Source organism: Solenopsis invicta, chromosome 10, assembly GCF_016802725.1.
Source record: "Solenopsis invicta isolate M01_SB chromosome 10, UNIL_Sinv_3.0, whole genome shotgun sequence".
Lineage (NCBI taxonomy): Eukaryota > Metazoa > Arthropoda > Insecta > Hymenoptera > Formicidae > Solenopsis > Solenopsis invicta.
In genome coordinates this window covers 16,065,999-16,076,573 of record NC_052673.1, presented here as the reverse complement: position 1 = coordinate 16,076,573, position 10,575 = coordinate 16,065,999, and the positions used below count along the sequence as shown (strand labels likewise).

General features: G+C 40.6%; 1 protein-coding gene across 6 annotated transcripts in view; it reads left to right on the top strand.

The window, feature by feature from the left end:
• Positions 1–4,008: 4,008 nt before the first annotated feature.
• LOC105197832 (aryl hydrocarbon receptor nuclear translocator homolog) overlaps positions 4,009–10,575 on the top strand; it is a 36,400-nt gene continuing 29,833 nt past the window's right edge. For 3 of the 6 annotated variants that reach the window (XM_026131557.2, XM_039454114.1, XM_011164392.3), the window contains exon 1: positions 7,793–10,349. In XM_026131557.2, coding sequence (XP_025987342.1) covers positions 10,114–10,349 — 236 coding nt within the window. In that variant the 5' untranslated portion in view covers positions 7,793–10,113. Of the gene's footprint in view, positions 4,258–5,106; positions 5,156–7,791; positions 10,350–10,575 lie in introns of those variants that run through there. The other 3 variants (XM_039454113.1, XM_011164394.3, XM_026131558.2) reach the window with 2 other exon arrangements.

The window sequence follows — 10,575 nt, the reverse complement described above, 5'->3', positions numbered from 1 at the left end:
AGAACTGGGTCCAAATTTTGAGATTCAATATGGCTACGGCTGCGGTACTGGGACGTATGTATACTTGTATTTATACGTGAATCTGAGATAATTGGTGAATCGAAGAAATTCAAAGTTACTTAAAAAAAGAAGAACGTGAAGGTAAGGTTGAGACTTTGTACATTACTGAAAATTGTGATAATTATTATTTCAAATTTTTTAAACTTGGATTAGAAGAAATTTGGAAAGTTATAAGAATGAGCTTATGTGTATGGCTAAATTGTTATATTTCATGTTTATAACAACAGTGTTTATTGCAACAGTGATTTGTGTTAAAGATAATAAATTTCAAGTATTTTTACATTTTTATATATATTTTTTTTAACAACTTCTACATTTTAAGTACGTGTGACTACATATAATTGTTCGTATTTAAATTGCGCGGATATATTTGGACCCAAATTTCATTGGCGCATCACATTGAGCCACGCCTCTTACCGCGCATCGAGCCGCCGACGATGCGCGTTGTTTCACCTTGTTTTTTACATCATGTAACCCAGTATAACCTATACAGACTGCGTCCTGATTGGCTTTCACAATAAACCAGTACAGAATTACGTAAGAAAAATAGGACATGATCTATTACGAAAAACTAGTACGCGAGCCAGTAGCGTAGCCCGTAAGCTACCCATTTCCAGTACGAGAGCACGTAAAGCCCGTATCAGACTACGCATTAAAGATTGAGATTGAAGATTAAAGATTGAAATTTGACCAATCAAAACAAGGTAATTTTAACTCCTTTTATTTTAATTGGCCAAAGCTCAATCTTTAATCTTCAATCTTCAATTTTCAATGCGTAGTCTGATACGGGCTTAAGATAGGCCGGTATTCTGGGGGTCAATTGTGTATCATGTAACTAGAGTAAAAATGACAAAAGTGAACAAATTTATTAGAGTATTTACTAGAGTATTTATAAATTTACTAGAGTATTTATAATTTCATTGGTCAATACCTAGTGAATTTGCTCACTTTTGTAATTTTCTCTCTAGTTACATGATACACAATCGACCCCCAGAACAGGATCCGATAGCGCACGGTGCGAAAGCCAACCAACCAATCATCTTGACTTATCTAACCTAACCAACGGAAAAACTCTAGGCATCGGCCGCTGTGAGTGGTGGTGTGCTATCGATCCCGTGCGCTATCGGGATCTGCCCCGGTATAAATTTATAGTCGATTCTTATTTCAAGATCGTCTTAAGCCCGTATCAGACTACGCATTGAAGATTGAGATTAAAGATTAAAGATTGAAATTTGACCAATCAAAACAAGGAAATTTTAACTCCTTTTATTTTGATTGGCCAAAGCTCAATCTTTAATCTTCAATCTTCAATTTTCAATGCGTAGTCTGATACGGGCGTTAAGCGTCGTCTATAATACAGTCGTTAAGATGTTACGACTCTGCAACGGATCAATCAAAGAAGAGAAGATCATATATTTTTTTCTTTGATTGGTCCATCGCAACGTCGTAACATCATAACGACTGTATTGTAGACGCGCTTTAAGAAACGTCTTAAAATGCTAATATGACTCTCTGATTGTTTGATCATATCTTAAGATGAAACTTAAAACGATCTTAAATATAATAGGCTTTCTACAATAAGCTATTAGTCGGTATCATAAGTCATAAACCATAAAAATTGACCAATCACAGTTAAATGTGAAGAGAATATTCAACTGTAATTGATCAATTCTTATGGCTTATGACTTATGATACCGACTAATAGCTTATTGTAAAAAACCTATTATATTTAAGATCGTCTTAAGTATCATCTTAAAATATCATTAACCAATCAGAGAGCCGTATTAGCATTTTAAAACGTTACTTAAAGTGCGTCTACAATACTGTCATTATGATGTTACGACGTTGTATGGACCAATTAAAGTATCAGGCTTAGGGCCACTTGCACCAACGCCGATTAACTAATCGCCGATTAAGTGTCAACCGTGATTGTTCAATTTTACTTAACGACAAATGCGATTGGTCAATTCCGATAGAAAAATTTAAGTTAATCGGCAATTAAGTTAATCGGCGTTGGTGCAAGTGGCCCTTATACAGGGTGATTCAGAACGACCCATGTGTCCCTGTAAAGACGTGTTCTTGGATAAATTCTAAGACGATTTTTTCTGTACGAAAATTTTGTCCGACGCTTACTTTTTGAATAATAAGAGAATAAAGTTAGCAAATCACGGGCTGTGTACACATGGTAGACAAAGGCGGCGCAACTCACAGTCCGACCAAGTCCGACGCGGGCGCTTACCTGTATCGGACGGTGAGTTGCGCCGCCTTTGTCTACCATGTGTACATGGCCCGTGATTTGCTAACTTTATCCTCTTATTATTCAAAAAGTAAGCGTCGGACAAAATTTTCGTACAGGAAAAATCGTCTCAGAATTTATCCAAGAACACGTCAGGAACACATGGGTCGTTCTGAATCACCCTGTATAACGTTTTCGATTGGGATGCACTGGCTGCACTCAGTGTCAGGCGCGTGTTCGATTAGCAGTGCCAATGCGCACTTGGTCACGTGTTTGTTTGAACGCACGACACTCGCATGGTGCGCACTCAGTGCGCACTAAGTGCCACGAGATATTTTGACTGTGCCAGTTCAATGCACTGGATTCATGCAAACATTAGTGCATTATTGTAAGCAATAACGAACGAAGTTTCAAATTTGAAAAAATGAGCAATCCGGATTTGGATCTTTTTAATATTTTGGAGACATTTTTGGAATCTTCTTCTAGTTCAAGCAAGGAAGAAGAAATAATTGCAATCTTCCGAACTAGAAGAATGATTCCAAAAACTGTAAATTATGTAGCATGTGTGAAAAAAATGGATAATGACACCATAAATGTTATATCTTTTATACAAGTACATCGATTTTATACCTTTTTTAAAATATAATTAATTACTTGATGTAATACAATAGCATTTTTTTAATGATTATATACTATTTAATTACATATAGTAAAAATCATTACTTACTGAGCACAAGATTACTTTTTCGAGGTTACTTTTTTCTTTTTCGCGTGATCTAATTAACTCAAGTGACACTTGCACTGAAAATTTGGGAGTGTTTTTTTGCATTTGCACTATTCAGTGCAACTCATGGAACTTGTCCAGTGTTGGCGTGAACTGAGTGCGCACTGGTGCGCACTAATTTTTTCCCAATCGAAAACGCTAATAGAAAGCTTATAAAAATACGCACTCCGAAAGTGTGCCTAGTAACAAAAAGTTACCAGCCAAGTGAACAAGGGCTGCGTTCCGAAATTCACTGCCAGTACTGAAAATCTATAGTATACGTAACATGAACTATAGATTTTCAGTACTTGCAGTGTATATCGGAACGCAGCCAAGATAGGCCATCGGACGCGTCTTATCTTGAAATTGTTCAAAGTGAATGCAACTAATCGTTTTTGTATTTTCATATATTATACTTCACTTTAATCAAAGAACAATTAATTTCATCTCTCTGGTCAAGATAAACTCGATTCGGAGATTGAAGAGTTTACTTTAGGGTAAGAAAAAGACGTGGACCGAACACGTGTTTGTTGTCAAATTTATTCATCACAAATTATAAAAAAACTAGAAGCAAAACTAGAAGTAAAACTCAATAAAAAATCATTTTTTTACATTGGTCTTGAAAAATTTTTGCTCGTGAGTAAAAAAGAGTTTTTCCTTGACCAAAGAAAAAACTATTTTTTTACTGAATTTTTTACTCAAAGTAATAATGTTTGTAGGTTTCTAGGTTCCTTTAAGTCATTTTTATCTCTAACGTGAACCATTCGCAAATAATCCACGTAGATGTAATTTTGAAAATTTAACAATTTTAATTGGCGGTAACGTTACAATCGCGATCTCTACCATATCAATGGATCATTAGATACAGCGTATCCAATCTCGCAGATGCCAATCGGGTTGCGACGCGTCGCCGACAGATGGCGCATAGCGCGGCGTCCGGTGTCGTTCCGCGGCGCTCCCGTTGGGTACCCGTGTGCGTGCGTGAAAATAAAACCCCGGAGCAGAGTGGAAACTCCAAAATGGCGCGACTGCCAAGTGTAAACACCCAGTTTTGATGTCGGTGCGGAGTGTGGAAGCCGTCGTACGCCCGCGTCGATATCCTTACGCGCCCCGCGCGCATCGTTTTTCCGTCGCACTGTGGCAACAGGAAATCCCGGCTGAATGTTCACGGTATCTTCGATCGCCCATTCTATTCCAGGTAAAGCAGCCGCGGGTTTTGTTGCCGTCGCCCCGACCCGACTCCGTCCGCGTTTCCCGGTCGACGCGGCCGAACCGACGCGTCACGAAATCAAAGAAACCGTGTACCTTGCGCGCGGAAAACCCGCTATGGATCCTCGCGGAAAAGAAACGGATCGCTTTTCTATGACCTTCCTCCCCCCGTACGCTCTTCCCCCGTACGCTCTTGCATGCACGCGCAATTCAGGCGAGACTATCACAGTGGTCTACCTAAATTGCTCCAATTTGCCGTGCTGAGTGCAAGGACAAACTGTAAAGCAAATTCCGTTCAATCAAACGTAGATAGTAATCTTTCGGCTGTTGTTGTATTAAGCGCAATAAAAGGTATAAAAATCTAATTGCTGTGGTTAGCATTGCTCAATACTGGCATAGACTGGCGTGTAAGAGTTTGTTGTTGAAATATGTCGTAAAGTCAACAAACTATTGTGTGAACGAACAAAATCCTTTTCTGACTCATAATTTTGATTTTAAAGATGGGAGAAGAAAGGAAGATTGATATAACATTTAACATATCAATCAACATTGATATCATTGATTGCGCAAACTTGATTGCATCAGCATTTATAATTACTGTTGTTAATGTCTGTTGTAAGATTCAATTTTTGAAATAATGTAAACTATATAAAGAAAGCATGCTGCAGAATTAAATATAAATTTTAGTACCTCTGTGAAAAACGGAGCAATAAGATTTCAAATCTTTGAGTTTGAATAATCACTCGAGTTTTGTATCAAAGTTCTTAAACCATCTTTAAATCAAGTCTTGCAAGGAAGTTATTTATCATCATGTTGATGTATATTGTTTTACATACAGGGAGTGACCCAAGCAAAATGGCACAGAAGCGCAGTGCTGTCCACATAGGGTGAGTTATAATACATATTTAATTTTGCACGACGTAAGGCCTTGTGCACATTGGAGGAATATTAGGAATAGGAATTAGAATTTTAGAATTAGTTTTCTTAATGAACACTAAATAAATAACAAATATTGTGTCTTGTACGACATATTTATGCCTCATATTGTATTTGTATCTATTGTATGTTAGGTCTAACGTTCATTGAGAAAACTGATTCTAAAATTTAATTCCTATTTCAAATATTTTTTCATTGTGCGCAGGGTCTAATTTTTATCAAATTAAGCTTAAGTTTAAGCATTCAATGAATATGTTTAACTCTTGTGATACCATGTTCAAAACGGTGCCTCCTCATCTCTACTATTCTGGGTATCTCAAAACTGTTTATTTTTCTATCTATTTAAAATGAATAAAAAAATCTCTGAAAGTTCACGAACATACTTTCAGCTTTCTAAAACAAAAGTTAAAACTTCACTTTAGAAAATAATGAAATGTAGTATATAATTTAATAACAGAAGTAATCATAATTTGGGTAAAAGTGAAGAATCGGTCGGTCACGAAATACCCAGGATAATAGGGAAAGTGTTAAGTATATATTGTATCTTTGTTAGATATGTGTTGCTGCCTAAATGCGCAAATTGAAACTTTACGTTGACATTTTTGCGAATGGAGACGATGCGGCATACAGAAAGATGTTGAACAAAAATTTCGGAAGAAAAATTATTTTCACGCGTGACGTTTCGTTTAAAGCAAATGAAAGTAATTTTTTATACGAATGCGTTTGTGCGCGTTTGCATTTTTCGTAGCAAGTCCTCGGATATCACGCGAGGACAATGAGAGGGGAAAGATCGTCTGGAAAGGCGTTCTAACGACGAAAATAGCCGCTTCGGCGTTAACGATCGCGGTGAAATTTCGCCGTGCGGTCACATGCAAGCGGCGAACTTGGTGTCGCGCGCTTGATTGACGCAGTTCCGAGAAATGATGCAGCGCGCCGGGATCAGTTACGGCGTTCGCCACGCATAACACGGTAGGCAATTCCGCTACCCTGGCTCACAATACCGCTGCCTGGCCAATGTGCGCCGCGGCGAGAGCGGCCCGCGTTGCGACATCGTTCAAGAAAACGCTTCGTTATCGTAAGCGCCGCTACGTTACTTTTACCGGGCGCACGAGTCTTTTTCTCGAAAACACTTTTCTGCAGCGCGCGGCTTCGACACGCGAAGCAGGCGCAAATGTCAACCGCTGTGGTATCGGCACCGTTGTGTCCCGCGACTCTCTTATACCGCCGTGAATTTCCGATCTACCGGACCCAGCCTACACGATCCTTTCGCGCGCGATAAGACCGAATAGGCTCTGCTTTCTATTCTCGTTCATTCTTATTATATTTGCTTTTATTAATTATCATTCATTATCGCGTGTGTATCGCGTGCAAAGAAATCGTTCTCAAATCGGTTACATTTTTTACAAAGTTGAGAAATTTAGAGATCATTTTTGGCAGATTTTTGATAGTTGGAAGAATTTCGAAGATGAACTCTTATTTTCTCTTGCGCACCAAGTCTACAGCGTCCCCTTGAGATATTAAAAAGTTCCAGTTCTTCAGTTTTGCTCTTATCCATAAAGAACGGCACGACGTTTCCAAATCTGCGATGCAGGAATCTAACTTTAGTGTTGATATATCGTATTTTTGTCATTGAACAAATGTAAGAAGTGAAAGAAAGTCGAGTCAAGGTCCAAGATCTCTCGAATTAATCTCGAAAAGAGGGTCCCCTGATACGCCATGCCCTGTTGCGAGCGAGCGAGCGAGCGAGCGAGCGAACGGCGGCGATGCATCCCGGTTAAAAGTCGTGGCTTCGCAACGGTGGCTGTCCCGGGCTCTCTGGTGGGAGAAGTGATAGTCCTCACCGGGGTATACCGCAGCAGCACATTATGCGGCTATGGTGGAATCAGTCACTAGCGAGTTGTGGGTGGTGGCTAGTCGGCGACCCATCCGTCCGTCCGTTCGTCCGTCCATACGTTCATACGTACGTGAAACGTGTTTCCGCGTCGCTTTACCTGCGATCTTCATCGATCGTGATCGAGACTGCGACGCGACGATCAGCGACGGCGTTATTATCCGAGAGTGCGCGCCGCGAGAATTTTGGCGCCGAAAACTGGACGTCTGATCGCGCGTGTCGTCAAACGAATTCTGTCGTTTGGCCTTCAGTGAGTTGGACTATTTTTGAAGAATTAGTCAATCGTAGGATTCTTTTTTTAACAAGCACAGCTGGAGAAATTTGTAGTAAAAGCAGTGGAAAGATGTCGACTATTTTCAGAATATGTAGAATATACATTTATGGTGATAAATATACAAAAATTCAAATTATCTGATTAAGAAGGAACGTTTCGTCCGCCGTATTGCGAAGAGGATCACCAAGGAAAAGTATCCTTTGTGAACTTTGCGTCAGATCTGAATTTTCTCAAGTGAGAAAAACACACGTGTCACGATACGATTTTATTGCAATTGAACTCGTTCAAGATTTTAAAGAGAAATCATTAGAGAACTCGGCGGGTAACGGCGGTACAGCTGGAGGAATTTTGTGATGCGATTTTACGCGGGAATTTGACTCATCCGTGATCTGCGTGCGCGTTTCTCATCCGTGATCTGCGTGCGCGTTTCTCGTTACACGAGGTCAGCCAAGTTGATTTCGAATTGATTTTACGAGTTGATTTTACGATGAAATAAACTTAACACGGGATTTGAATTTTTGATTTCAATTGTGAAAAATAAAACGTTTCCAGGAGACCAATGCTCGCCATTATCGTTTGCCATGTGATTTCTCACACGATGTGGATATGAACTCGATTAGGTTCTTTGCAGTCAGCCAGGAATACATCCTGAATATTTAACGATTTTAGAGAAAATAAAGCAGATTGATGAAACCTTGCTAAAGAATAAACGCAAGAGGAGTGGACAAGATCTCTGACCACGTAGGAAATTGCTCTACAGTTGTTTCAGTTTGAAAATAAGCTAATTCGCTTCGCTTAACTCGCCGTGCGATCGATCGAATGGCTTTGAACAGAATTCTTCGGAATAAGTGATCGCGACGCGTACGAACCGCTTCAGCGATGGCCGTCGCTCTCAAGCACCCGCGAGGCGAGGGAAAGATTAGCGCGATTGTCCCGTGGATCGTACGACGCGACAGTGCGACGAAAGGAGCGTGCAAAATTCGGCGCGAGTGCAACGACGGTCCGACGAGGTCGAGAATCTCATGACGAATCTCCTCGGATTCGCGACTTTTCTGGCCAGAAAAAAGAGCCAGAAGACTTTTTATCCGGTACCACGATTGAGTCTGGAGGAAACAAACATTAGTTAATAGAGCGTAGGCGAGCGAACTTGTTATTGGTAAGCGAATAGAGTTCACCTCGTGAAAGTGGCCGATTTGACGCTTTCCAAAATCGAAATCACTGCCGCGCCGGAGGCGCACTTCCGTAACGAGCTTCTTTTACTTCTCCGTACTTTCTTTCTTGGTCGATTAATCGAGCGTCGTCATCGCGTTGACTAGCGGAACGCGAGGGGTTTACTATTACGGAGAAGCGACTTTTATCCGAATTGCGAAATCCGGCGTGCAAGAAAGAAGGTCACTCGTTTGCAACAGCAACATATTCTCACAAGTGCTACCATCGAAAACTCTTCATGATACAAGTGGAGCGGATAAAAGCACGGTAAAATTGGAATTTGCGCGTATATCAAGAAGAGGGACATATCAGAAAGCGTTAGAGCTCCTTAGCCGCAGATAAAGACAATTCCGGGAAATGTAGGGCAATCCCAGATAAAGTGCCCGTTTTCACTTATCTGTCTCTTCTTCGCAAGATTGCCGCAATTCGTGAACCAAACATACGCAATCTTGAACGATAAAACTTTAATAAAAAAAATTCTGGTGAAGAGAAAGAATTGTAATATTCATGAGGAAACAAACATATTTCTCTCATCGATTGTGCTAGAATAAATTTTTCAAGAGCGCAGGTAAAATAAGTGAATATAAAATGATTATAAAGTATAAATTATTAAAATATACCACACCGCGCTCTTTCAAGATCGGTGAAGAAGTACACAAGCGAACGTGAGTAGAATTTAGATACAAAGGCCTTCGAAACTCTAAAGTATCCCTGACTATCGCTGAAGAGGGAAACGCGAAGTACAAAACCGCTTCGTTGGTAGACCGATGGTAGATCTACATCTTGCTCCGAGGTAACGAGATGACAAGATAATTCGGTGGAAGGCGAGCGCAACATAGTCGAACGGGTTTCTGTATCAGGAACCTCGAAATCGTGCATTCGAGCTATTAAACCGTCATTTTTTTTTTTTTTTTTTCCACGAAGACCGAAGCACAAAATGATGAAATGCGATAAAAGAACAAGGGCGAAAATCACGTTTTATCGCGAATTTTTTCGTGCAATCAGGATTAGAAGGGTACAACGCATTTAGTCGTTTTGGAGACTGTGTATAATGAACTGATGACATATGGATACAAAGTATTATGCAGAATCTATCGTGTGTAATAAATTTTTGGGAAGATATCTAATAGATGAAAGTTTCTTCGAATATACGAAAGTGTACCAGGACAAATAATCTCGACGCGATAAGACAAGTTGTTGATAGTTTAAAAATAACGTGTGATTAATTTGATGATGAATGTAACCGCATGAGTATTTTTGTGAGAAGACGCAAGAGTGCGTCAGTTGGATAATCTCGAAGCAACAGGACGGCGATTTAAATCGGTAATTTAAGTGCAACTCGATAACGACAGACAATAGCGTGCAACGACGATCTCCGTGAAACTGCGATAGTGTGTCGACGAGTAATCTCGCAGCAGAGATATGAGTTAGCTCGTCGGGGTGATCCTTCCTCGAGAGCGACACGCTTTATTCCGGTATAATCGAGTTGCCTGGCCGGAAACACCGCCAAAATAGAGTATCCCGGTAGCAGCGGCATGTACGGGGGCGGGTCGGCGGGAAGCGCGGGCTACGGGGTCGGTTTGGGACCGGGCCCTTCGCACTACGCGCCCCCCACCGCCACGGTGGGCTACCAGTTGGGTCCGCCACCGCCGCCGCCACCCCCGCCCGCCTGTCCCGTCACCGCAGGAAGTCAACTTCTGTCTTACGGACCCGACTTATCGCCCCATCACATTCAGCAGACCCACACGGAGACGCAGTCGAAAAGACGGAGGTAAAAAGGCCATGTCTACCGTTACTTTGTCGTTATATATATTTTTTTTCCTCTTTTTAGGACACGCGTACTTCTGCGCGCGCATAGTGAATTCTTTGATTTACATATTCCTGCATTTATATCTGTAAAAATATACACTTGGATCGGACGGATTATTATTTGCATTGTTTGTTTTTTAAACTTTTCAAACGCGGCTTATCTCCACACATAAATATATATATACATA